The sequence below is a fragment of the Arvicola amphibius genome, chromosome X, assembly GCF_903992535.2.
Source record: "Arvicola amphibius chromosome X, mArvAmp1.2, whole genome shotgun sequence".
In the NCBI taxonomy this organism is placed as follows: domain Eukaryota; kingdom Metazoa; phylum Chordata; class Mammalia; order Rodentia; family Cricetidae; genus Arvicola; species Arvicola amphibius.
Genome location: NC_052065.1, coordinates 101,372,446 through 101,400,189, shown reverse-complemented (window position 1 = coordinate 101,400,189; position 27,744 = coordinate 101,372,446). Strand labels below are relative to the sequence as shown.

Genomic DNA, 27,744 nt, shown 5'->3' with positions numbered 1-27,744 from the left:
TCCATGACCACTTAACTCTTTATGGGACTCTCGCACCTTCCTAGGCAAACACTCCTCCACTAAGCTATATTCCCAGCCCTTTAATGTCTTTTCTATACAGCCATTATTACATTTATGAAAGACTTAGCTTTTAGAGTCCTTACATCAATGTACTTTAATATCTATGCAAATCTCTTATTTTTTTTTTTATCCAACAAAGAGTTCCCTCAGAAGCCATTATCTGGTAGGCACTATTTTAAGGTTCAAAGACTATAAAGTGGGAAGAAAGAATCTTGCCTTTTCACCAAAGTTGATTCCTCTGTCTCTAGGCTGGATCCTTGTCCTTCTCAATTACTGAGGGTATTTGCATGGGATCTTTGGGTTGGGGAAGAAAGGTTTTATTTGGCTTACACTTCCATATTACTGTACGTCATTGAAGGAAGTCAGAATAGCGGCTCAAGCAGGGCAGGAACCCAGAGGCAGGAGCTGATGCAGAGGCTATGGAGGAGTGCTGCTTACTGGCTTGCTCCTCATGATTTTGTGGATGGGATCTTGCAGCCTACTTAATTTAATATGCGCTGGCTCCCATCCCTTGGCTTTAATGGGCCTTCGGGCTCCATCGAAAGCCTGTGTTACACTTCTAGCGAAGTTCATTACTTTCCTCCTCTTTGTTTTCAAAGCTCTTCAATATGTGGTGCCTTGTCTCCACTCTCTTAAGTCACAGCTCCCTCCTTGCATTCTCTGTAATCTTGTTTCTATTCTCACCTCTAATTGAAACCACACATCTGGTGTGCACTAGTGGACTCCTAGCAACAGACAAAAAAAGAGTCTCTTGGCCTTCATTTTCCTTGACCTAATTTTAGCACCTGACATTGCTCACCCTCTTCTACAGATTGTTCCCTTTTCATTTTCATTGATTACCAATGATTGCCAATGCAGAAAAACATGAACAATAGAAAAATAGATGCACCCAGCACCTAGTTCTAACGAATCTTGCAACAGCAACTTTCATTGTATTTGAAGAAATAAATATTAAAAACTAAGTCTGAGGGCATACACCTGTGATCCCAGTACTTGAAAGAAGGCCAAAAGATCATCACAAGTTAAAGGACAGCCTGGTTTACATAGCATGTTCCAAACCAGCCAGAGCTACATAGACCCTGTCTTAAAAAAGAAAAAAAGACAGAAAAGAAAAAAAGAGAGAAAAGATAATAACATTCACATTTGCCCCAGGATTCTTCTCAGACCTCTCCTCCCTTATAATTTTGTGATCATGCCCCTTTGTGACGTACATATTATACTTTTGTTATGTACTGCATCTATGTAGTTAACACACAGCAATTTTCAGAATTTGGATAAATATTATATGATACATTTTTGTTTAACTCCATAGTTCTGAGATTTAATTCTGTTACTACTTAAAGCTCAAATTCATTCATTTTATTTCGAAATAGTAGCATTTACCTTCATGGAAACCGAAATTTAATCATTCACCTTCCAACAGGCATTTGATTTGCTTCCATCTTTGTTACAAATAATGCAAAATAATTTATTTCTTTGTTCAGAAAATTAGTTTTGCCAGGGTTTCTACCTAGGAATGTATATTTCTGGGTTTAAGAGTGTGTCTTAGGGTTTCCTTCTAGTGCTGTGAAGAGACACCATGACCATGGCAACTCTTAGAAGGAAAACATTTAATTGAGGGTGCTGGCTTACAGTTTCAGACGTTCAGTCCATTATCATCATGACGGGAAACATAGTGGCAGGCATGCAGGCAGATGTGGTACTGGAGAAATAGCTGAGAGACCTACATCTTGCAGGTAACAGTGTAGTGGTATATTATTTGTATTTTAATAAATAAATCTTGCCTGAAGACCAGAGGCAAAGCTAAAGCCACTAGAGGCCAGGTAATGGTGGCACGCACCTTTAACCCCAGGATTTGGGAGACAGAAACAGATGGATCTCTGTGAATTCAAGGCCACCCTGGGCTACACAAGATCAATGCAGAAACAAATCCAGGTGGTGGTGCCTCACCTTTGATCCCAGTACTAGGGAGTCCTGACTTTAATCCCAGCACTAGAGGGAATATAAAACGGGAGGAGAGAGAGGTTTAGTTAGTTTGCAATTGCCCAGCCTCTGTAAAGGCTTCTCTGGTGGACTGGCTGCCTTGTTTTTCTGTTTTTCAGGTAGAACCCCAATTTCTGTCTCTGGGTTTTTATTAGTCATGCCATACAACAGGAAATCAACTGAGACACTGGGTGGTATCCTGAGCATAGGAAACCTCACAGCCTGCCCCCACACTGTCACACTTCCTCCAACAAGGCACACCCACTCCAACAAAGCCACACCTCCTAATAGTGCCACTCCCTATGAGATTATGGGGGTCAATTACATTCAAACTACCACAGGGTGTGTTCTCACTTTTATTGGACATTGTCAATTGTTCTTTACTAACTTAGAATGATAGTATAAATTCTACCCAAGTTATCTGTGTTCTACACCCTCAAAAACACTTGGTGCTGCATCCAAGGGAATGCAGTAAAGGAACTGCCAACAGGACAGCTCCACGGGGGGGGGGGTTCTTATTGTTAGCAAAACAGAGGCAATATCCAGAGGCATCTGGAAGAGTCCAGAGCAGAGAGAAAAGAAAGCAGACTAGACATGGCCAGGGCTAGGGTAGTGGGAGAGCAGGAGACAATGGTGGGGATAGCAGGAGATAGGACGCAGGTGAGAGTGGGGGAGAGCAGCAAATAGAGTCCCAAGAGAGTGGGGGGCGGACAAACCAGGCAGATTATAATAAGGTAGCTGGAGGGAGGGATTCATTTGGGGGGGGGGGTGGAAAACCTGTTTGACAAGTTCCTGAGGAATGCTGGCTTTTATCTAACCATCAGAAATCCTTCTATTGTCCAGCTTGAAATCATTTCTAGACATATAGAAGGCCTGAGATCTAACAGATGCTACCTAACTTTTCAATGTTTTGCCAAAAAAAAGATTGTGAGGCAATATTTCATGATTTTATGTTTTAGTTTTCCTGAGTAGTAATAAAGCTGTGCATCCTTTTATGTTTTATCAGTCACTAAGGTATACTTGACAATCAATTATTTATTCATATATTTTGTTGTTTTCTACTAGATGGTGTGTGTGTGTGTGTGTGTGTTTTGTATTGTTAGGTATTAACCCCAAAGCCTGGAACGTGGTAAATAAGCATTTTACCACTAAGACGAGTTTCATCCCCTTGTTTTCCTTGGAATAAGCTCTCATTATATAACTTCAACTAGTCTTGAACTTGCTGTGTTACCCAGGCTAGCCTCAAACTCCTGAATATCAGGTATGTGCTATCATGCCTCACCCTATTGTCTTAAAAGTATATGCATTGTGAAAAGTAGTGTAACTAAAAGTATCATTCTCACTGTATTTTCAGATAATAATTTCGGTGCTGGGGGTTGCAGGGGCTTGTGCATACTAAATGTCCGTATTATCACTGGCCCATTGCCCCCACCCCTATTCTCCCACTTTCTTCTGAAAGTTGCAAAGTTTTGCTTTTCACCACTTGATTTTTAACCTACCCCCGCCCCGGTTTTCTGTTGCAGTGATAAAACACTGACCAGAACCATCCTGAGGAGGAAAGGGATTAATTTCATCTTCCAGGTTAGAATTCGTCATCAACCTAAGCCAGAGCAGGAGCTGAAGCAAGGAATCCTAGAGGAACAGTGCCCACTGGCTCATTTCCCTTGGTTTGCTTAGCTATCATTCGTATACAGCATAGGCCTATCTGTTCAGTGGACTGAACTCTGCCACATCAGTAATCCGAAGAATGCCTTCACAGGCCAATCTGATACAGGCAATTCCCCAGTTGGGATTCCTTCCTCCTGGGTATGTTTGTGTTGAGCTTACAAACCCTATGACATTCCACCCTTTGTCAATTCTGACACACAAACACACAATTTTAAACCAATCTTTTTTATTTCTTTTCTCTGGGATCTCGTGTTAATCTCAACACAACGTTTTAAAGTTTCAGTTTTAGCTGAGCAGTGGTGGTGCATATCTATAATCCCGGCACTTGGAAGGCACAGGCAGATGGATCTCTGTGAGTTCGAAATCAACCCAGCCTACAGAGTGATTTCCAGGACAGCCAGGACTTTTAAACAGAGAAAATGGGTCTTGAAAAACAAACAAAAAATAGTTTTAGTCTTTTAAAAATACCAATTATTTTAAAAGCCCATTCTCTTTAAAGATCTAAAGTCTCTTAACTATAGGCTGTTATAAAATCCAAAATAAGTTTCATACCTTCTTATTCCAGAGGGAAGAGCCTGGGCACAGTTAAAATCAGGTCAGGTCAAGGCCAAGCAAAAATCTAACAGTGTAAAAAGCTTAATTGATGGAGGAGAGTTATCTGTCTATGTTACTTTCATTGGTTAATTAATAAAGAAAACTGCCTTGGCCCTTTAAGAGAACAGAAAATTAGGTAGGCGGAATAGACAGAACAGAATTCTGGGAGAGTTGGGGAGATGCTTCAGGCAGTCGCCATAGTGAGTCTCCATGCTTCTCCTCTCCGAGATGGACGCAGGTTAAGATCTCTCCTGGTAAGCCACACCTCGTGGTGCTACACAGATTACTAAATATGGGTTAAAGGAAGATGTGAGAATTAACCAATAAGAGGCTGAAACTATGGGCCAGGCAGTGTTTTAAAAGAATACAGTTTCCGTGTAATTATTTTGGGCAAAGCTAGCTGGGTGGCGGGACACAGCCTGCCCGTTTCCTTCTACACTTAATGTCCGATATCTGGGACTCATTTGTGATCTTCTGAGCTCTACAGTGCTTGGTTAACCTCTCCTTCCCCAGCTCTGACATATGGAGCACACACAGCTTGTCTAGTGGGCTCAGGCTGACTACTAACTATAATACCTCCAGAAACTGGTTTTTCCATCCATGGTATGAGGTAAGGATCTAACTATATAATTTTCCATGTGGAAAAAAATCAATATCCCCAGCGGTATTTAATGAAGAATCTATTCTTTCCTTCACTGATATGAAATGGCATATATAGTGAGTATCCATCTTCCATATGTGGATGGGACTATTTAAGGGCTATGTATTCTGTTCCATTGGTCTGTGCTCATACTATATAGTCTTAACTAGCATAGCTTTAAAGTAAGTCTTGATTTCTAGTCAAATATAGATTCTGGCGCAAATGAATAACACAACTGAAGTGGTAGTACTTTGGGGCGACTATTAACAGCCTGGAAAAGTTACAGGAGTTCTTGGGGGTGGGGGGAGGATTAAGTAACCCAGCTCAGATATCACAAAAGCTTGTTTACATGGCCATTTGAAAGGCGAGTAAACAAGAAATTGAAAAAGTCATTCCAAAGAAAATATGAGTAAGGTTTATTTGGATCAAAACGATTATGAGAGAGGAAGAAAAGCATGTAGCTTTTGAGTTTTCAGGGCTGATGGCTGAGTGGAATGGACTAGGCATGCGTGCTTGAACTTCACACATTCGGAAACCACCTGAGGAGGATGAAATGCAGGGGCGGGGGTGGGCCAGAGGCCTAAGCTATGGGTAATTTCCAAATTTAGGGGATGGAAGAAAAACATGGAAAAAGAAAACACCTTAGAAGATGGCCAACAGAGAGCTTCATAAGTTTAAAGGTTTTTTTGTTTGTTTGTTTGTTTGTTTGTTTTGCATCATGCTATGGTTCCTATCGGCCCAGCTCATCGGATGTGGCTGTTTCTTTTCTATGACTGCCTTCAAAGTTCTCAGAACCCTTCTGGCGCGTTGCCTTCCGCTGGACCAGCGGCTATGGAGTCCTGAAGTCCTTCGGGTGTCTGGCTGCAGTTCCCCAGGTTGGTCGCAGGGGGCGAAATCTGCGGCGGCCTGGCAGGCGGGCGGGGGCCGGAGGCGCCGCTCTCTCTCGGGTCAGACACTCTCCTCCCAGCTCCCCAGCTCCCCGGCTCCCCGGCTGCCTCCCAGGCTCCCGGGCTCCCGGGCTTCCCAGCGCCTGCTGGCGCCCGAGCCCTTTCTGTCTGCCTAGCCGAGGCGGGTGGGCGGCAGGCCGCAGGAGGCGGTGTCGTGGAATCCGCTGGCAGTCCGCAGCCCCGCAGAGCCTGGAGGCCGCCCTGATGGAGCCGCAGCTCCCGATCGGAGCTCAGCCCCTGGCCGTATCCGTCTGAGAGAAGGGGGAAGGGGAAGGGAGGCCACGGGGGCGGGGGGCGCGGGCCGGGGTGCCGCACGTAAATCCTGGGGTTGAGCGGAGCAGGGAAAGGGGGCCGGCCGGCTCGGGAGGGGACACTGGGGGAACCAAGGAGGGCGGCCGGTGTGTGCCCAGCCCCGTGTCACCCCTCCTTGGCTGAGTTTGAAAAAAAAAAAAAGGGAGAGAGAGACAGTGAGACCCTTGACCGGTGCCTGCATATGGTGGAGGGTTTGGAGATGAAGGGTCCCCTCCGGGAGCCCTGCACCCTGACCCTAGCCCAGAGGAACGGGCAATATGAGTAAGTAACCACCTGACTCCCAGGGAGGAGAGCGCCTTCTTCCATAAACCTCCCTGAGTCCGAAACCTCAAGGAGCCAGCCCCCTTGGCCAAGCGGGCAACAGGTTCACAGCCAGGTGTGCAGTCAAGTGAGCGCTTCCTGAGCAGAGGCCTCCCATCACCAACTTCTAAGTTGCTAAATAACTCCAGGCCCTGTGGCTCAATGGAAGGGCACAATGGACAGGGAAGCAGGAAGCCTGGGTTCTTAGTTCCTGCACCCTGTAACTGACATGTGTTGTGTAACCAAGTTAATAAGGTTTTCTGAGTCTTGGTTTCTTTCCTCTTACGTTGAATAAAAGCATAAACTGACTTAGAACTTTTGAAAGTTTAACTGGGAGAATCCTAAGTGCAAAAGTGGTTTACAAAGTAAAAGTGCTAGGGAAATGCTCTACTGTTAATGTTCCAAACTTGTCTTTTTCCCATTCGACTGGCTCTTCCAGTCCCTGGATCCTCTTTTTCCATTTGCTTGAAGGCATATTCATTAATTCGCTAATTTGTTGGCGTAGGGCAGTAACTGTCTCACTGGACTGGACTGTTGGAAAGAAAAGCTAATGAAATGTACAGAAATAAAGCCATATTTGACATTTTATCAGTGCAAGTCACTTCCTTGGATGATAGGAGCTCAGTAAATACTGTTGACTGATTGAGCAAAAGATTATTTAGATAAGCTATCGCACAGCTGCTAACCTTGCCCCCTTGCCACTAATGCTTCATCTTAAGTTTCCATGGTTACCATTATACATCACAATGCCCTATCACTGTTAGTGTGGAAGCTGCTACCCTTGGTTCACTGGTTTCTGGGAATCAATTTTCCTCCCCGTTTAACAATTGTTGAGCACTTAAATCTGGACATCTCTTAACATTGGATTCTGCACGAAAATCTGTTTGTCTCGGGCTCTACTTTTTAATCCTCTGTCTCTAGCTGCACACAGAAGAAAAGTACCACAAGCCTTGCCTTGAGGCTACAGGTGACACTGTAACTGATTTCAACTAGGTCTTTGAAGTAGCTCTTTCCTGATCCTGCTTGGTCGGTTGTGCTGATGTGAGACATTCGTATTATTTTCCCTAGACTTTATAAAAATCCAGGAAGACTAGTGTAATAAGAGTGTATTCAATGGAACAGTGAATTGAAAGGTTCGATTCAGCTATCATGTCGGAAGGTGGAAACAGTATGAAGAAGTGTAACCTGCACAAACCAGTCGATTCTTTGTCTCTTGGTTTCCTCTTCAATTAAAAAAAAAAAAGCCAAAGTTATAAGAATCAAGTAGAATAGCTACGTCATTGAAATGACTACAACACAGGAATCGAACCCCCTGTTTAGTGGGTTTAGAACTCTAAAATGAGAGCCAGTAGCTGGTCTTAGGATAAGGAATTTGTCCTGTCTAATCTCTTGTACTAGAAAAACTTTTCAACTTGGCAAGGGGAGCACCCTTGACTATTTCCCCACAGAGAAATCAAATCCCTGTGGTGTGAGTGCATATAAGCGCTAAGGGATAGCGACTACTAGTGCATGGTGACTTGATGAGGGCTTAAGTGCTTCTCGTGCCCCTTTATAGAGAAAGGGAGGCCAGGTTTCTTGTTCAGTTACAACATTGCATAGCTGAGATCGAAACCTATGCAGTATAATCCAGAATTCTACAGAGAAAAGGTTTGTTTTGTTTTCTAGACAGGGTGTCTGTGTAGCCCTGGGCTGTCCTGGAACTCATTCTGTAGACCAGGCTGGCCTTGAACTCAGAGATCTGCCTGTCTGTCTCCCCAAGTGCTGGGATTAAAGGTGTGGCTGTGAAATTTCTTTTGAAAACATTCACTGCAGACACCTAAACCTGTAATACCATCTGTACGCCTCAAAGGATTTTTCCCTCTTAATGTCTTCTCTGACCTAGGTGTCCAGAAGTTTTTACTTTCGGACTTTCTGTCTTAGAACTTGAAGCCTAGCTCCACATTTAGCTCTGGGGTTCTGAATATGGAAGAGCTTTGCTTGAGAGACCAAAATGAAAAATAAACATATGGGGTTTTGCAGGGAAAACAATGAAATGTTAAAAAATATTTATTTCTTCAGGGAGTTTCATTTGGAAATTAACCTCTGCTTATAGTGTAATTAAAGTTGTTCACCTATTTAACCAGTAGTGATTGAGTATCTGCCAGACTGTAGACGGATCTGAATAGGGTCATTGCTCTGAAGGAGCTCCACTCGAGGGGAAATTAATGGAACTGCTGTTTAAGTGTTCTGTTGGAAGGCCATGCTAGAGGGAGAAGATTGCTGGTTCTGCTTGGAACTGTTCTGAAAAGGCTTCACAGAGGAGGGCGGATTTGAAGTGGGGCTCAGGAAGAAAAGAGATATTCTTGAACAGAACTGAAGAGTGCTTGATGTGAAGGAAGCAGGTGATGTTTAGAACAGCGGTTTACTAATTAGGTTATATTTTGGATTCTGTGCCACTAAGAAGAAGTGGTTTTTAAAAAACGAGCCCAACATGGTGGCATGCATCTACAGTCCCTGCAATTTGGAGGCTGGGCAGGAAGATCATGGGTTTGAGATCCACCTGAGCTATATACTGGGTTATAGGCCAGCCTGAACTATAGTTCAACCTACCGTGAAACCCTGTCTCAACAATGTAAGGAGTAAGAATACATGAATTTAGAAGTCTTGCACTTCATACTTGTGAGCCAAATTCATTCGTGCTTGCATAAAAAAATACACCAGCCTGAAGTTAGAAAGCAGAGCACATACACAAAGGTGTGCAGGCAGCCCACTTATGGTTTGGACCTCTTTGCTGTTATTTTACTGGTCCATGAATAATTCTTCTTATTCCTCCAGCAACCTACATGCATATGCGAAAGAGACAGAACCCTTCTTTGGTCAAAGACATGAACCCGACCGTGACAAACTAAAGAGCAGGTGGTCTGGTTCATTGATTCAGTGCACCTGAGTGTCTGTGACATGCCAGTCTCTGAACTAAGCACCAGAAATACTATGACCAAAAGATAGCCATGGTCCCTACCATCAGTGAGTTCCCTTAAAGTTATAGGTTCTCCAGTCTCATGTTTATACAGTGAAGGTGTGTAACTTGCAATGCATGCTCTTAAGATTGTTTTTAAGACATGGACGTATACATTCTTTATGCATGTAAGCCAGTTTGGATGTTCAGATATTGATCATCACGCTTAGCCCTTAAGCAGCATTTACTAATTGTGATACTCAGCTCGAATAGACTAAATCCAGCAAGTCCAATAAACATATACTATTTTTGTGTAGCAAGACAGTAAGGTGTTTGGTTGCTAAAGATTTGTCATTTTCAGTAACTGTTCATTAATACATTCTTCTGTGTTCTAGGTTAATAATCCAGTTGCATGGGAAGGAACAGCATGTTCAAGATATCATTCCTATAAATAGCCACTTCAAATGTGTTCAAGGTACTTGCTTTAATGACTTAGCTAATTAAGGCTTCGCCTTGGTCATTAATGCAGTGTATAATGCCATACATATTCAAATTTGTCACTGCATGTAAAATGAAACATATTACTCTTCACAAAAAAAGATAACACTTCTAACCGGTCATTGAAAAGATAAGTGTTATGTTTAAAATGCTGAAGAATTATATTTTAAAACTACATATGTATATAGCACCTGCTTCACTGAGTAGGGTTAGAGATATGTATAACTAATCTTTTATGCTGACTGACATATATGTGGATTTAAATGACGACCTTGGGCTTAAACAACATTCTGTCCATTGTAAAGGATTCCCATATTCGGCACTTTGGATTTAAGTCGCCTTGGCAACATGAAGTATCTGACTGTCATGCCTCATACTCAGTTCTGTTGGTTCTCAAGCCTTGACATTGGTGAATCATAACTCTGGGGAGGGACCACTTGGCTTTCTTCCCTCACACTTGAATACTGAACATAGAAAAATCTTGGTTCGTTTGCTGCAATGAAACTCAAAAGCTGGGAGAACTGTGTAGGAGGTATTGCTTCTGTAACTTCCCATTGCTCTAGAAAGGAAGCTGGTTACTAAAGAACAAATGCCTTATGTCTCCCAAAGGTCCAGTGCTTCTTTCAGGGAGAAGCATTCTGTACACAGTGGAGGATCTTGAGAGCTTAAGTCCCACCTTGCACAGGTGCTTTCTACACTGAACTTTGATCTTTTCACAACACGTGCATTCTGTAAAAGGGTTGGAAAGAGCAGCAATGCACGAAGAAAATAAGTCACCTAACGCATCCTTTAGAGACACCTAATATCTATTTTTTTTCTCTGTGCACACAACACAACGTTTAAGCAGGATTCATCCTTTACAACATTTTTCTCTCATTCACTTGCTACTATATTATGAGTGTTGTCCCATGCTGCCAATGGCTATATGCTGTTCCATTTTATGAATAGCTCATAATCAAATTATTCCCTCTGGTTGACATTTGGACTACTGTTCACTGGTATAAATAGGAACAGGGCGAACATCTCTGCATATAAATCTCCCTGCATATTTATTATTTGTTCAGGATTTATCCCTGTAAGTGAATATAGTCAGTGTGTATGACTTTTTAAACAGTGCTCACACCTATGTCCCAGAAGGAGGCTGAAGCAGGAGGGTTGCAAATTAGAGGCCAAGGAAGAGTTCCAGGCTAGACTTGGCCATGTAGGGAGACCCTGCCTGCAACAACAACAACAAAAAGCAAAAGGAACAAAGAGAGGAGAAGATAGGGGAAAGGAGGAAGAGAAAGAGGAGGGAGTAAATTGAAATTTGTACAGGAGTAGCATCTAAGGTGTGTCGAAAAGCAAGCCAGTTGTTGAACCTGCCCTGCATGGAAGACATTGTAAACAAGGCTCCTACATGCTGTAATAGGGATGCTACACTCACAAAAGAGCCAAAGGTTTCGGTGTCCGAGCATGATTTGGGCCTTTCCTACTACCCCTAGGGTCTCACTTTCATTATTTTTAATAAGAAGTAGATAGCCAGTTGCTATATTGCAGTGGAAGATGTATGCCATTTTTCCCCCATGACAAATCGAAATGTTATGCTCTTGAGTTTTCACTTCCTTTCCATTTCCTGACTTGCATATCTGTTTGGGAAACTAGTCACTCAGAGTTTTGTGGAACTAAAGGGCATTACAGAGCAACGGTGAATATAGATTACGTCTTCATTTCCTACTTACGTCAACCTGCAACAGAGAGCAGGGGGACTACACTCTGCTATTGGACAACTTCGTGCCTTACTAATTGCTGCTCTTTGCACCTGAATAGTAGAACCAAAAGTGTGTGGCTTCCCATCTGATCAACAGAGGTCATGGTTGATTCCAGCTCAGAACCAAGTGTCAGCTGTGAGACAGTAGCCTGTGCTCAAATCTAGGGAAGTCAGAGAGAAGAAGATAGGTTGAGTTCAGATAGTCCAGGCAAAAAAAGGAAGTCCAGGAAAACCAACGAGAGAAAAGAGAACTCTAAACTTGCAAACAGCTTGTGCTGTCTTCTCTCCCCCCTCCCATTGACACATAACATTTGTGATTATTAGGGAGTACAGTGTAACAATCTGAAATATGCAATGATCAAATTGAAACAATAGCATTTCTTTGTATTAGGAACCGTCAAAGACATCTAGTTTTTCTAAGATCTGTAGTAATGTGTGATCTACTATAATTACCCTGCTATGCTTCAGAATACTAGACCTTAGTCCTCCTATCTAACTGTACTTTGCTATCCCGTATTTACTCTCTCTGGATCCCTTTACCCACTACTTGACCCCAGTCTCTAGTCCTGCTCTGTGCTTCTGCGAGATCATATTTTAGCTTCCATGTGTAAGTGAAAACATGCAATATTTTTCCTTCTGTGATGGTTTATTTCACTTAACATAATGTCCTCCAGTTCCATCCAATGGCCAAAAGGACTGGATTTCATTCTCTCTGTCCTTAAATGGTATTCCACTGTGTGTTATAAACTAGATCTTCTTTATTCATCTGTCTGGGTCATCACGTCAGTAGATGGCTCTTGTGAATCATGCTCCAATTAAGATGGCATTGTGTCTGAAACTTCTTATTGGATATGATACCTTTTAGACCCACAGATATTCACTAAAGCCTAAGAGAAAAAAATCTTTAAGTATACTCTACTCTTCCACAGGGCAAAAGCAGAAGATGAGATCATTGACAAATTTTCAGAGACTATATCTGAGTTGAGAGAATAATTCTGTGAGAATTCTCTGAGGCTTTTAGTCACTTTTCTCTGGCTTCCTATAAGATCAAAAGAACACAGAGAGCTAAACTGGCCTTCACTTGCATGAACATGTTATCATGTTCCCTTCTATTAAGTCACCATCCCTTGATTTTCTTTGAGGTGTTCCAGTTGGGACCTTGATCAACTCATTTTTTTAAAGTTGAATTGTACATAGTCTTTATAACCTGGGGCTATAAAAATTCTTTTTAAAAATATTTCAAACAAAAGCAGTCAAAGGATTCTTTAACGTATTCTGAGACTCAGGAGGGGTGACTGGGTGATTGTTTAGTTATGAAATAGTGCTTTAGTGGTAATGAGTAGTGTTCTCCTCTCTGATTCCATTGTGGTTTTCTCCTCCCCGTAGAAGCAGAAGAAACTCTCTTGATTGATATTGCTTCAAACAGTGAGTATCTTTCTGAATGGTGTTGATTTTCATTCTACAAATATTGACTTTATTACTCTATATTTAAGAAACTTTTGGGGACCGCATGGTAGTGGTGCACACCTTTAATCCCAGCACTCGGGGGGCAGAGGCAGACAGAACTCTATGAGTTTGAGGCTAGCCTGTTCTACAGAGCGAGTTCCAGGACAGGCTCCAAAGCTACAGGGAGAAACCCTGTCTCAAAAATAAAAAAGAAACAAACACAGAGAGAGAGAGAGGGGGGGGGAGGGAGGGAGGGAGGGGGAGGGAGGGAGGGTGGGAGGGAGGGAGGGAGGGGGAGAGAGAGAGAGAGGGAGGGAGGGAGGGAGGGAGAGAGAGAGGGAGGGAGGGGGGGGGAGAGAGAGAGAGAGAGAGAGAGAGAGAGAGAGAGAGAGAGAGAGAGAGAGAGAGAGAGAGAGAGTTAAGAGTTTCAGGGGTACATCTTGCTTGTGTTTAGCCATCTCATTTTGTTGTCACCATTTTCTTAATGCTGCCCTACAAATTATCCTCATCTCTCAAAACCATGCCTTCTGAGCCTGAAAAAACACAGATAGCTGCTAAGAAGCTTTAAAAACCTGAAATGTGATCAGCTCTTCTGCTGAGGAGCTTTAAGCCACCTGAAGCTGCAATTATTGTCACTACCAATCGCATCACTGCTGTGGAACTGATTAATTATAAAGAAGAACTAGGAAAATGCTTAAAACACTTAAGGTTTCCAGATCGTGTGTGTGTGTGTGTGTGTGTGTGTGTGTGTGTGTGTGTGTGTGTGTGTTTATGTTAGTGCATATGCAGATAAGCATGCGTGTGTGTGTGTACATGCAGTGTGTGTGTACATGTACACATCTGTGCATTTGTGTTGAGGCCTTGGGTCAGTGACAATAAGTAGCATTTTTAGGTGTTGTCCACCTTTGTTTTTGAGACAGGGATTCACCAGCTTGGCGTTCCCCAATTAAGCTAGGCTGGTTGGCCTGTAAGCACTAGGAGTCTACCTGTTTCTGCTTCCCCAGCACAGCAAGTATGCTCCACTATTTCGAGCTTTCTTACATAGGTTCTGAAGATCAAACTCAGGTCCTCATGCTTAAATGCCAAACACCTACTGATAAAGCTATCTATCCAGCCATATTAGTTTTTATGTGTGTGTATTTAAAATAAAAATGTAATTACATTCTTTTCCTTTTTCCCTATCGTCTCCCCAGCCCCTCTAAAGTCCCCTCCTTCCAGTTTCTTCCATGTCCGCCCACTTTCAAATTGATAACTTCATTATTATTATTATTTACATATGTATGTGCATTCATGTATGCATAAATATATAAATACAACCTGCTAAATAAGTTTCTGTTCTTTGTGTGTACATGGCTTCAGAGTATTGAATAACAAATTAGGAGCTCATCTCTGGGTAAGGTTGATTCTTCCTCTCTGGATTGCCTTTTCTTTTGTTGTTATTGTTGTTAGCATACAAAGTAATAGATGTCATCATGGCATTTTTGAACATACTTTGGCTTTATTGATTTTTTCCACAGCAGCCTGCCTCTCCTCCTAAACCCTTTCTGCACCTCATTGGTTCTCCTTCTGCCTGCATATCACATATATTCTTTGACCCTGTTTTTTTCTCCCCAACATTCCCTTAGGATAAGACCTTTTCCTCTCTCGTGATCCCCTTTCCAGTCTTCTAGCCTGTACCCCCCCACACACAGACGCACCTGGATACATATTAAAATTTAGGCTCTGCGTGTGAGGGAAAACAAGCAGTATTTGTCTTTCTGAGTCTGAGACACGTTAATATCGTCATTATAATTTGTTACACCTATTTTCCTGCAAAAGTCACGACTCTATTTTTCTTTGTGGCTGAATCTTTTGACTGCTATTATACTGTAGACTTTTCTCCCAACTTCTCTTGATGTTTTTGTGCAAGCTCACGATGTTTTCACCTATTCCTTTTATTATGTTGAAAGGCACAAAGTCCATGAAATTACTTGTTCAAGTATTCTCTTTTCTTTTTTGAAATAATTTGAGTCCTACTTAAGCCCTGTTCCCTCACAAGGCTTCGATTCATCAGAGGGAACATGGTCTTCTTTTCGCTGTTTCTGTGCTTTCATTTTTATCAGTTTGATGCAAATCACTGACTTTCTAGGCAAGATGTTCTTTGTTTATCATCTAATTGTGCTGTGCTCTGGAGAGGAGAAAATGGGCACTTGATTGCTACTGTGACTACTGTGTGGTTGCTATGGAAAGTGTATCTGACCACACGAATCGAAATCAGATAATTTGTCTTATCTCTTGCTTGAGTCCTTGGATAAGTAAAACTTGCCATTTAGCTTGAGGCTACAGGTTGCACATTAATTTTGTTTGGAGATGGTCTCTGCCCTTGGCACTATTAATTTGTACTGGATGGTTTTCTGGTTTGGGTTTATTATTCTTTTCTTTAATCGTCGAATATGGAAGTCTTAAAGGCTGGTTCTAACATGCTATGTAAAACTAGCTGCTAGTTTCCGTTACAGGTATCCAAGAGAGAAAGTAGCTCAGAATCTGTGTTTTATTGTGACTAGACAAGACAAAAGCAGCACCAGGTTGGAGATGTAGCTCGGTTGATAGAGTGTTTGCCTAGCATCCAAAATGCTGTGGTTCCATCCCAGCACGACATAAACTAGGTATGGTGATGTATATCTGTAACCTCAGTGATTGAAGTGCAGGAAGGAGGATGAGGAATTCAAGTCTATCCTTGGTTACATAGTGATTCCAGGCTAGCCTGGGCTATATGGAACCCTTTGTTTCCAAACCAGAGGTGCTGTTGTTGTTGTTGTTGTTGTTGTTGTTGTTGTTGTTGTTGTTGTTGTTAATGAATATAGGGTCAGGGAGAAGTCTCAGTAAAAGTACTTGCTGTACAAGTCTGACATTCTGAGTTCAACCCCTAGAAAATAGTACCCTTTGTTAATGGGCAAGACTGATTTTGGTGTAAATATGTATTGTTTAGATACCCGTAGTAAACAACTTGAAAATAGTTTTTCTAACCAGAAAAAATTAATAAATTTTAAAATTAATAAACTTAATACAATTAATTATAATTTGTGGTCATCAAAAAGTTTCGAAGTATCAAATTAAACTTTTGGGTAGAATGGAAGAGGTGGCTCAGCAATTAAGAGCCAGTACCTCTTTTGCAGAGGACCAAAGTTCAGTTTCCAGCACCCACTTAAGGTGGCTCACAACTGCCTGTAACTCCAACTCCAGGGGATCCAATGCCTTCTTCTAGACTCCACAGACACCTGCACTTACATCTGCACAAACATACACACATAATTAAAACTAAAATCTTTGAGCATTGCTATATAACCATGAAGTTATACTATAGCTGACATATATATATATATATACATATATTTCCTACTGCTTTAGATTATATTTCCACATAATTAGAATCCTTCTACATAGTTTTTGTGGGAGAGTTTTAATGATGAGCTTTCACCCCAGAGGTCTGGTGCATGGTTAGCATATGCTCTATGACTGAGCTATACCCCTACTCCTGTATTGACAGTTTTTAACCATGGATTTTTACTTAACACTTTACCATGACATTTTCCCTATGACATTTAAAATCATTTTAAACATACTTTTGTTGTTATTTTTCTTTGTTTGAGAAAGAAGTCTATTCTAGGCTAGCCTCAAATTCCTTATGTAGTCAAGGATGACATTGACCCTTTCCTCCTCATTGCTGGAATTAATGCCTTATTCCACCTGCTGGGTTGTTTAAACACTATTTCTAATAACCAGTATCTCATCATAGATATTTTGTCATAGTTTTATTAAATTAGTTTATAAAATTAAATCATTTTGCGGGAACACAATGCATCTCTTTATAACTCGTAGTAAAATTTTGTGGCTTCTTTATGTACATCAGATTTTTAGGTTAAGAATTTCATGATGATTTGTTGCTGATATTGTGGTGGGGAGTTCTGTTATCTTCTGATTGCTTATTACTAGCATATGAACAACTAATGAATCATGGATATTTTATCCAGCCACTTCACCTAATTTATTTTTAGTATTTATCTATTTTTTTCCATTTTGGTAGATGGATAGCCTTAATTATCTTCAAATAGCTACTCTGCCCTATTTCTCTAGCTATAGCCATTGCTGTGTTTCATGTCTTACTGTACCAATGAGAATTTGGGGATCAATGTTAACTAATGGTGTTAATCCTTGTGTGGGCCTGGGTTTCACTGAGGATGCCTCAAGTGGAATTTCCTAGTTAAAGACATTCTGACATTACTTGCTGGCCCTTTAAAAAGAAGTAAGAAACTGCATTTAAACCAGACATGGCATGTGCCAGTAGTCAGAATACTTGGAAGGCTTAAGTAAAATGATCATGAATTCAAGGCTAGGGCTATATAGCAAGTTCAAGACTAGCCTGAGTCACATAGCAAAACTCTGTCACTTACCAAAAAAAAAACTAACAGCAAAATAAATGTATTTAAGTTTTTGCTGTTCTTTAACATTGTGAATATATACTGAATTTTATTAAATTTTCTCCCTCTTATTCATGGAGATGAATATGATTTCCCCTTTTGTTTTTTGTATCTTTATGACCTTTAGATGAACTCTATTATGCTAATTTTTAGTTATTACTCTACCTAGTTTACTCATTATTCTATAAATATTTGTTCAGTGTCTTCTGTTTGTCAGACCTGGTTGTAAATCCCACAAAATCATCAGAGCACAGCAGAGATAATATTCCTGCTATTGCTTTGGTTTTACCTTCTGTGATTTTTTTTGTTGCTAGAGCTACAGAGATGCCTATAATTCATGAATGTATTCAATAAATATCTGAGTTCATTTTGGGTGCTATGCACTGTGTAAGGCTCTAAAACTACAAGAGAAAGCTACACTCCTGGTAGTTCATGTATTTTAATATAGAAAAGTGGCTTTCAGCAGGTTTAGACACTTACATGCTTATGGATTTGGTAAATAAAAGAAAAATTGGAAAGAATTTACAAGAAGAGTTATTCATTGAGCATTGTAGTTAGGCAAGGAATTTACAAAGAAGAGACATATAAATTGGGAACAGAGGGCCTAAGAGACAGGCAACAAGTGGAGGGGGAAAAAGAGTGTTCCAGATCAAGGGCATGTGAGACTCCAAATTTAAAAGTACCCTGATGCTTTCTGGGAAATAAAAGGCTAGGGTGCCTGGAATAGGACTTTAGCATTGAGGCAAGAGAGGCTATGGCCAGATCCAGTGGAATCTTGTAAGCCACAGTGTTGAATCTGTCCTTTTAGATCTTAAAATGAGAAGTTAAGGATTTTATGCTGATATAACATCATTTGCCTGGAAGCAGAAAGACCACTTAGGAGACTGCTTTGGTTGTATATGCTAGAGAGTATGGTGGTGATAGAAATGGAGAGACATGAGCAGATTTGATAGATGAATTTAGAGGTAAGATCAAGAAGAATTGGCTTGGGTGTGGGGAGTGGGAGGAAGAAAAGTGTCGAGGATAAATACAGGGTTTCTAACCTAAACTGAGATGATGATGCCCATTTGCACAACTACATTGAAGTTGGAATGAGTTTTCCTTTGAGAAGACCGTCAAAATTTCCTCTTTTAAAATATATCTTATTATTTGTTTGGGAATTTTATACAATACATTTTGATTGTTTTTACCTATTCCTGGGCATGGAGTCATCCATTGACCTACCAGTAACCGCATCCTTAAAGAAAACTGACTCTCCCTCCCCTTGAAGCCATCAGCTGTCCATAGCTCTTCAGTTAGGAGTAAGGGTTCATTAACCCCTTTACACTTGATGCTAGAATGTTGATTGACTGATTTTGTGCAGGTGCTGTGCACATAACCACCGCTGCTCTCAGCTCAAGTGCAGTGTGGGCCTGTCATGTCAAGAAGACAGTTTTGTTTCAATCTTCCCCTAAGCCTTGGGAAAGGAGTGTGATATGAAGTCCCATTTGTGGCCGAGCCTGCCACTGCCACTTACTCTTTGTATTTTGCCAAGCTGTGAGTTTCTTCCTTAACCACTACCCACTGCACAAACTTTTGGATAAAGACTGAGGGCTTTGAGGGCAGGTTGATACTGTGTCCGTTTAGCAGAGTAATAGCAGTAGGCTTACCCTTGGGGCTTTTGAGTGATCCAACCATGGGTTTGTGGCTGGATTTACAGTACCAGTGTATGCAGTTTTAACCATGGTTAATTGAGATTTCTTTGGGACACGTGTGAGTGGATGACTAATTGACAGTCAAACCGATGCCACTTAGAAGCAAAGTCAAAACCACTAGCACGTGAATGATAATATAAATAATGTGATTATGTCGAGAGCTGTGCTGTTTCACACAGTGCTGTCTGATGCATATGCCTTACATGAATTAGAAGTAAAATCCAAAATTCAGCCATCCATTTCAGTAATCCGTTTTCAAGAGCTCACTAGCCAGATGTGTCCATACTAGACGGTCCAACTCTAGAGCATGCACAAGATCCCAGAAAATTTGGGACAGTGCTATATAGAATGAGAAAATAATGTGTTAGTTCAAAGAATTCTGTCTGTTTCTTTAAAGTCACATATAGGAGGAGCCACTTCAAAAAGTAGTAACAACTAATATCCATAGTAGACAAACTGGATGAGTACTTTTGTAAATTTGGAATGGAGAGTGTCTACCCAAAGAATAGCAGGAAGCGTGATTCCTGAGAGGACTGGGGGATGTGTGAGGAGGGATTGGGATCATAGTAGAAGTGATCTTCTTTGAATGGGGTCGTAAAAGAGATGAGTACAAACAGGTAGGCTTCCATTCTCTGAAGTAAAAGTTAAGCAACCTGCTGAGTGGGAGGACATGAGAAGGAGCTGGTCCACAATCTGAGAATACATGAGAAGATGTAAAAGTTATTCCAGGTAATATCAGGAAGCTAATTATCTGTAGGAAACAATTGCTTTCTAGGCTAAAGGGTCCATTTGAGGTTGGTGATCGAAATTTTATTATGCTAGCAAATCCGAATGTATATGTGTCTTAGTTCAGGTTTCTATTGTTTCAATGAAACACCATAAGCAAAAAGCAAGTTGGGGGGGAAAATGGTTTACTTGGCTTATGTTTTCATGTTACTGTTCATCGTTGAAGGAAGTCAGGACAGGAACTCAAACAAGGCAGGAACTTGGAGTCTGCAGAGGCCATGGAGGGGTGTTGCTTGTTCCTCATGGCTTGCTCCCCCTTCAATCGCTAATTAAGAAAATGCTCTGCAGGCCTGCCTCCAGTCCGATCTTATGGAGGCATTTTCTCAGTCAATGTTTTCTCCTCTCAGATGACTTCGTTATGAGTTGACATAGATCTAGCCAGCACAATATGTATGTGTACATGTGTGCTTATTTCCTCTGCTTGCTCTGGTGGAAGTACTGAGAAGGCTATTAGTTAGACTTTTGTGGGTTGGAATATAGCCAAATAGGTGCTGTGGGAGACCAGAGGTAAGACAATTGTGGATTTTTGCAATAGACTATGGTGATGACATCTGTTTGAGAAAAGGGGAAGTAAAAGCAAGAAGGGTTCCTTGGATAGAAAGTGAAGGGATTAATGGGCTGAGGTTCTGTGAGGCCCAAAACAATTCCAGTAATGATAATAAACAAGTAAATTGGGAGGAGGAGGAGGAGGTCCCAGTGAGACATTTGACTTGGCGTGTGTTAGGTGATGGTGTTTCTATGATGGAAAATCTAGGATATTATTGAGGGAGTCACTGTAGGGAGTGAGGAAATGGTGGCTGAGGTGGAATGGGAAGGTCATTAGGTGAAGGAATTGAAGGTGTTAACTGGATTTTCTGCACCAGTTTTCAAACAAGGTGGAGGTGAAGTCTTATGTATCAGGCATCGGATCCTGAATTCTGAGTCTTATAGAGAGTGGTGCTCTCACAGAGGAAGAAAGAGAAAGCAGTACAGCCCACTCAGGAGAGAGCGGGTTCCTGAAAGAGATGGGGAGGGAGGAGGTGGTATTGGATTGCATCATGTTTAAGCCAGGCATGATAGTACCTGTCTATAGTCTTAGCTACATGAAAAACTGAGGGAGAATCACTTGAGAGCAGGAGATCAAAGCCAGTCTGTGGAGGGGTAACCCACTTGAAAACCAGGCAGTTTGCATTTGCATCTGATTTTTAATGGAGTTGGATGTTAAAATCCCTTGCAAGTATTTTGCTTAAAACTACCAGTAGAGTCAAATGTAGTGACAGGTACCTAGAATTCTAGCACTTGGGAGCCAAGGCAGGATTGCAGGTTTGAAACTGGCCTGGGCTATACAGTGAAACATTATTTCTGAGCTTCCTCTCTTGATATTCTCTTTTTGTTGTCCTAGGATGGGGTCCACCTGTCAGTGTGCTCTAAAAAGCACCTCTCCAGCTGGGGAGATGGCTCAGTGGGAAAACTGCTTTCTGTGCAATCATGAAGACATGAGTTTGATCCCCAGAACCCATAATTTAAAAAATTTAAACAAACAGGTAGATGGCAAGCACATATATAACCCCTCACTGTGGAGACAGAGACAGTTAGATTCCCGAGGCCCCCTGGTCAACAGCCTATACTACCCTGTAAGTCCCAAGTCAATGAAAGACCCTGTGTATTTTTCAAAAGATAAAGTGAATGGCTCCTGAGGCCTAATAACAGAGTTTAACCTCCGTCTTCCACCTGTATGTGCACACACATAGGTACACACACATGCACACAAATAAACAAACCTCTGGAATGTAATGCAACTATGACTGAGAACTACCAAGAGATACAAAGACTGTTCAGAGGAAGTGAAAGATACAGGAATGTTTACTGCCCATAGAAGGCTGAGAGTTGGGGCAGAGTGGGAGAAAGAAGAAGAGAAGGTTGGGTCATGAAATAATTTGTTATATTTTCTAAGCATTTTGGTAAAAGAGCATTCGGTGATAATTTTCAAACAGTTTCTGGAATCTTTTGGCCATTTAATAGATCTATTTTATATTTGCTAAATTCTGTTTTTCAAGAATTGTAGGAAAGGGATTAAATGTTCTTGCACTAAATTTGCATCAGATGGATATTGTTCTGTTTTACCTACTCTGATTGTAACTGACATGAGAAATGGAGGACTCGGGTCCTGAATTGTAGTGAGGAGCTGTGGGCTGTGTTGCTGCCACCTGGCTCCCGGCCACGGGCTAGCTTATGCCCCGAAATAACAACACACAAACTGTATTCATTTAAACACTGCCTGGCCCATTAGTTTCAGCCTCTTACTCACATCTTGACTAACCCATATCTAATAATCTGTGTAACACCACGAGTGGTGTCTTACTGGGAAAGATTCAGCATATCTGACCTGGTGGCTGGCTCCATGGCATCTGTCTCACTGAGGAGAGGCATGGCATCTGACTGAGCCATTTACCTCACTTCCTTCTTCCTGTTCTGTCTACTCCACCCACCTAAGGGCTGGCCTATTAAATGGGCCAAGGCAGTTTCTTTATTAACGAATAAAATCAACACAAACAGAAGACTCTCCCACATCACTGAAGCTTTTCCCAGTAGCTTTAAGGCTGTTCCTAAATGACACTTGTCTACCTGCCTTTGTTCTCCTCTGCGCAGTGGATCCCCCCAGTAAGTATCTTATCTGTGTCCCTCTTGGTTGTCTTCCATTCCTCCATTTTCATCCTTTGTATTCTTCTAATCAGTAATTTTGTTTTAAAAAATCACTGAGTCCTATGAAGATGGAAACAAAAGAGATTTTAAAAAGAAGACAAAAACAGAACCAAAGGTGAGAACTAGATTACCAACATAAGAAACTAGGATATGAATTCCATTTCTCCTTTCTTTATTATTTATAAGTTTAGAAAAGTCCTCTTCCACAGTTATTTGTTGAATGCCTTCTAGCTCTGAATCTGCCATCATTGTCACCAGGAGAGTGACCAGCTAACTCGGGACTTTGTCCATCCTAATAATCTGAAAAGTCTTGAAGCACATAGGGGAAGCCCTTAAGTTTCAGACGACTCTGAAACTGTTGGAGAGCATTGGATGATGTGGATGTGTGTCCTGCCTCCTGACTAAGGAATGTGTAGCTTTAGGAACACAGAAAAGCAATATGTGTAGTCCATTAGAATAAGAATATAAACAAATACATAGGCTCCCTGAATCATAAAATCTGAATAGTTGAGTCAGATGGTAATTTTAGGGCACCAGAAAACAGGTGAGAGTATGCTGTACCCTTAAAAAGTCTAAGCCTGAGTCTGGAGAGATAGCTCAGCTGCCCATCCTGAGGACCTGGGTTCAATTCTCAGAAACCTCATGATAACTGTAACTCCAGTTCTAGAGGGACACACTGCCTCTTCTGACCTGCAGAGGTCAAACACATAACACAGACATACATGTAAGCAGAAATACTCATACATATAAAATAAAAATAATAGTTTTAATAATTAAAGAACTCTGAGACCTTTGTAAATTTACTTTTTTTTGGTTTTTCAAGACAGGGTTTCTCTGTAGCTTTGGATCCTGTCCTGGAACTAGCTCTTGTAGACCAGGCTGGCCTTGAACTCACAGAGATCTGCCTGCCTCTGCCTCCCAAGTGCTGGGATTAAAAGCGCGTGCCACCATAGCCCGGCTGTAAATGTACTTTTTAAGCATTACTATTTGTAATGTTTAGAGATGTTTTGCATGCACGTATAGATTGCACCATGTGCATATTTGGTGCCTGTAGAGACTAGAAAAGGGCATTGGACCCCCTAGAACTGAAGTTACAGAAGGTTGTGGTTTAACATGTGGGTGTTGGGAATTGAACCCAAGTCATCAGCAAGAACGTCAAGTGCCCTCAACTGCTAAGCCGTCTCTCCAGCCCCAGTAAATTTGCTTCAAATTCTACTCTTTCTCAAATGGTTCTTCTTAACTAACCCACTCTTGGAATAGATCTTTATGTTGCATTTGCAAGGTTATTCAAAATCCTCATTTTTACTTGAGGTATTTTTCACTTGTGTGAGAGGTATAGGTATGTCTTTCCAGAACACTTTAAATCAGTCCTGCTATTTTTAACTTAGCTTGTAAATTTAATTTACTCTGAACCTAACCATGTTACTTCCTCTATTACCTTCATGCTTTAGAATACTATATGAGCTGGACTTGAAATGGTGGGGATTTCCAATATGGAAAGAAGAAGAGGATGATTGATGAATTTATCTTTTGCTAGATCTTAGAAATCCCTGCACTGACATCTGAGAGATCAGGACATAGGAAGCTATGAGTTAGCTTATTATAATAGTTAGTGCCTATTGCTAGATCAGTCTGCTTATTGAAACAGTCCATTAGCACTGTGAGTACTGTGAGTATTTCCCATAGGGTTTCCTCTCTGTTTCAGCCCCTCAACCACTGCAATACCGAGCCCTTGCTCTTGGATGTGTGTTCCTTATTGAGGGTCTAGAATATTTGTAATCTGGACCTCCTACTGACCAAACAATTTCAGAATACTGTCTCAATAAGGCAGTGTATCACATATCTAGGTATCTGTGGATTTAATTTTTTTAAAAGGTGGCTGCAAAATTCGGGTGCAGGGAGACTGGACCAGAGAACGCCACTTTGAAATTCCTGATGAAGAGCTCTGCTTAAAGTTCCTCTCAGAAGTCTTTGCAGCACAGGAAGGTAACTCAAGACTCAGCAAGTTTCTTTCCACTATTTCAATGGGAGTAAAATACTGATGTGCTGATTCAGAGTAACGTAGCCGTTAACAAAGCCCCCTGCCCATTGAGCCCTGATTTTTTTTTCTTCAGGAATGAACCCAGGATAGATTAAGGAACAAGTCTACCCAGCTCTAAAAAGAAAGTTGGTGGCATGGCATGCAGTTCCCTGCAGCTTGTAATCCCCCTCCTTTTGCCCCCAGATGACTCAGAGCTGTCGGTATTTCCTTAGTCTCCTCCATTCCATTCCAGAATTGTGCTGACCATGTACTTGGGGAGTTTGAATAAATGAATAGCTTTGCGTTTGTAGTTTCTCGGTTTCTGACCTAAATCTTGTCTTTCCAGCTCAGTCACAGCTTCTTGTTCCAGAACAGAAAGAATCATCTAGCTGGTATCAGAAATTAGACACTAAGGATAAACCTACTTATTCAGGTATTGGAAAGACTTTTATCTCTGGTTGCTATGATCATTTTAGAATTGATAGATTGTATTAGTTCAGATTAATTGGTTGTGTAGAGTGGTTTTATTGAACCCATGACCATGGACCAATGTTTCACTCTATGGTATACTAGCTCTTTACAGGCCAACTGGAAGAAAAGAAAGGTTAAAAAGTACAAACTTCACAGCCAGACAGCCTAGGTTTGAATGTCAAGTCAGTAAAATATTGACATGAAGCTTACGAATTATGTCATCATGTTTGAGTGACTCAAAGATCCTGAACTTCTGTTTCCTTCTCTACAATGTGGGAAGATTTTTCATTAAAAATACTTTATGAGGTTATTGTAATGTAAGAAAGACAGATGATATATAATCCCTTCTGTAAATGTCGGCTTATATTATTCAAAATCCAGATCAGTATAAAATTTCTATCATTACAGTTAGCATGTCAGTGCTTCTTGGATGAATACAAGTCTTACCATAATATAAGTGATTACTTCCGCTGTGGGGCCCTTCTGTTTAGCAACATTGCTGATGTTGCAAATAAAAGCCTTGTCTGTCGTGGCTATGTTGGAGGATCTCTGTTTCTTCACTTTCACTTTGCATCTTGTATCCTTCAGGGCTGCTTGGATTTGAGGATAATTTTTCATCTATGAATTTGGATAAAAAAATGAACACACCAAACTACCCCACAGCGATTCATCGGGAACCACCCCCTCCACCTCCTGCAGTAAATAGAATGTAAGTCCTGTGTCACAACATACTTCCCCCTATAATAGGCTTATAAGTTAGCCTGCTTTACTTTTGAATCCCTGCTTGATGTGCTAGGCCTCCACGTGAAAAGGAAGCTTCAAACAAAGAACAGCCCAAAGTGACCAACACCATGCGGAAGCTATTTGTACCAAATACCCAATCTGGGCAGCGAGAGGGTCTCATCAAACATATCCTTGCAAAGCGAGAAAAAGAATATGTCAACCTCCAGTCTTTCAGGTTTGTCTGTCTGTATACTCGCTGAGTCTAAAACTTTAGGTATAACAGTCTTTTTATTTGTAAAAATATTAGCTTCATTAAGAATCAAAGCATGCTATAAGGCAATGTTCATCTGACTCAGACTTCTGTCTCTGCTGGCCAAAAACATATATATCTAAGATCATGCAGAAGCTATACTTTCAATTTCCTAACTGCTAATAACACCGTGTTTACTAATATTTCTACCCACGCTTATAGGAACAAATCAAACTCACATATAATAGAAAATTGTCCTCTCATGCCTTCTATAAACAAGTATGTGTCTCATCTGGCCTACTGAATCTTTGTCCAGCCAGTACTGGAAAACTAAAGTCCACCGTTACTACCATGTATTAATTTACTGCTTTGATAAATTAACTAAAGTTTCACCCAGTCATCTTGATTGGAAGATCTATCCTGAATCCTTTCCTATTAGTTTTTATTTCACCTTGGTTCATTAACATCTCATTTTCTGGACCCTGGTATATGTGGTATAAAGGAGAGCCGATGGGATGTGGCATGTGTCCCCAGTGTGTTATTCATGGGCAGAATATGCCTTTCTAATCCAAGACTCCAGTCCCATCTTCTAGCCTAACATGCATCATTTCCTCGAATCCAGTCACAACTACAGTTCCTCATATTTTATACAGCACTTATATATGAACAATTAGGACAGTCATGAGTCATCCCTTCTGCCTTCCTGCTTAGTGTACTATCTGCCTCATCAAAATTTCCCAAAGAGTTTTCCTCATGATCCTCAAGAAGGGAGGGTTTTTTCACTTTAGCTATAGCTCCTTATGGAACAGTTGTCCTTATTAGACTGTCTCCAGCACAAAAACAGCTCTTTCCATTCTAACCTAAAGCTCTCCCTTAATGAATGTGGACAAAGTTTGAGTGGAAATTTGTCAAGAGATTTAAGTGTGTCTGTTTAAAATACAGACCTAGCTCCTTTTTGGTGATTCACTTGATGTAAAATGTAGAGAAAATAAACCCATGGCTTTGTATTCTGTGAGCAAAATTTTTCTTAGGTAGCTGGCGAAACACTTTGAAGTGTTATGTTGATCAATATACCCTTTCATAGAAATGTTAAAAGTAGTATTATGTTTGTTAATGCTTTATCTTTGTTTTCAAATTAATTTTTGTTGTACTGTATTAGATTTTTTGTTGGAACTTGGAATGTGAATGGCCAGTCTCCAGATTGCAGCTTAGAACCTTGGCTGAACTGTGATCCAAATCCTCCTGATATTTACTGCATTGGGTAAAGACCACTTCTGGACCTTCTTTTTCCTTTATTTGGTATTAATGTAACATGGCTTTGGCCTCTCTCTCACCTTTGTTTGTGTATGTGTTTGTGTATGTAATGTGTTAGCATGTACATGTGCGCACCAGGTCATTGGGTGTCTCCCACGATCGGTCTCCATCTTACCTTCTTTGCATTTTTTATTCTTTAACCATTTCATTCTTGTATATAATAAATATTAGTTGTTTCCACCCCTATGACCTTCTCTCTCTCCTGCTGAAACCTTTC

General features: G+C 41.0%; 1 protein-coding gene across 2 annotated transcripts in view; it reads left to right on the top strand.

The window, feature by feature from the left end:
* The first annotated feature begins 5,900 nt into the window (after nucleotides 1-5,900).
* Ocrl (OCRL inositol polyphosphate-5-phosphatase) overlaps nucleotides 5,901-27,744 on the top strand; it is a 58,664-nt gene continuing 36,820 nt past the window's right edge. For both annotated transcript variants that reach the window (XM_038316892.1, XM_038316891.1), the window contains exons 1-9: nucleotides 5,901-6,135; nucleotides 6,386-6,465; nucleotides 9,835-9,914; nucleotides 13,071-13,109; nucleotides 24,625-24,735; nucleotides 25,116-25,202; nucleotides 25,829-25,949; nucleotides 26,037-26,198; nucleotides 27,373-27,474. In XM_038316892.1, coding sequence (XP_038172820.1) covers nucleotides 6,097-6,135; nucleotides 6,386-6,465; nucleotides 9,835-9,914; nucleotides 13,071-13,109; nucleotides 24,625-24,735; nucleotides 25,116-25,202; nucleotides 25,829-25,949; nucleotides 26,037-26,198; nucleotides 27,373-27,474 — 821 coding nt within the window. In that variant the 5' untranslated portion in view covers nucleotides 5,901-6,096. The remainder of the gene's footprint in view (nucleotides 6,136-6,385; nucleotides 6,466-9,834; nucleotides 9,915-13,070; nucleotides 13,110-24,624; nucleotides 24,736-25,115; nucleotides 25,203-25,828; nucleotides 25,950-26,036; nucleotides 26,199-27,372; nucleotides 27,475-27,744) is intronic.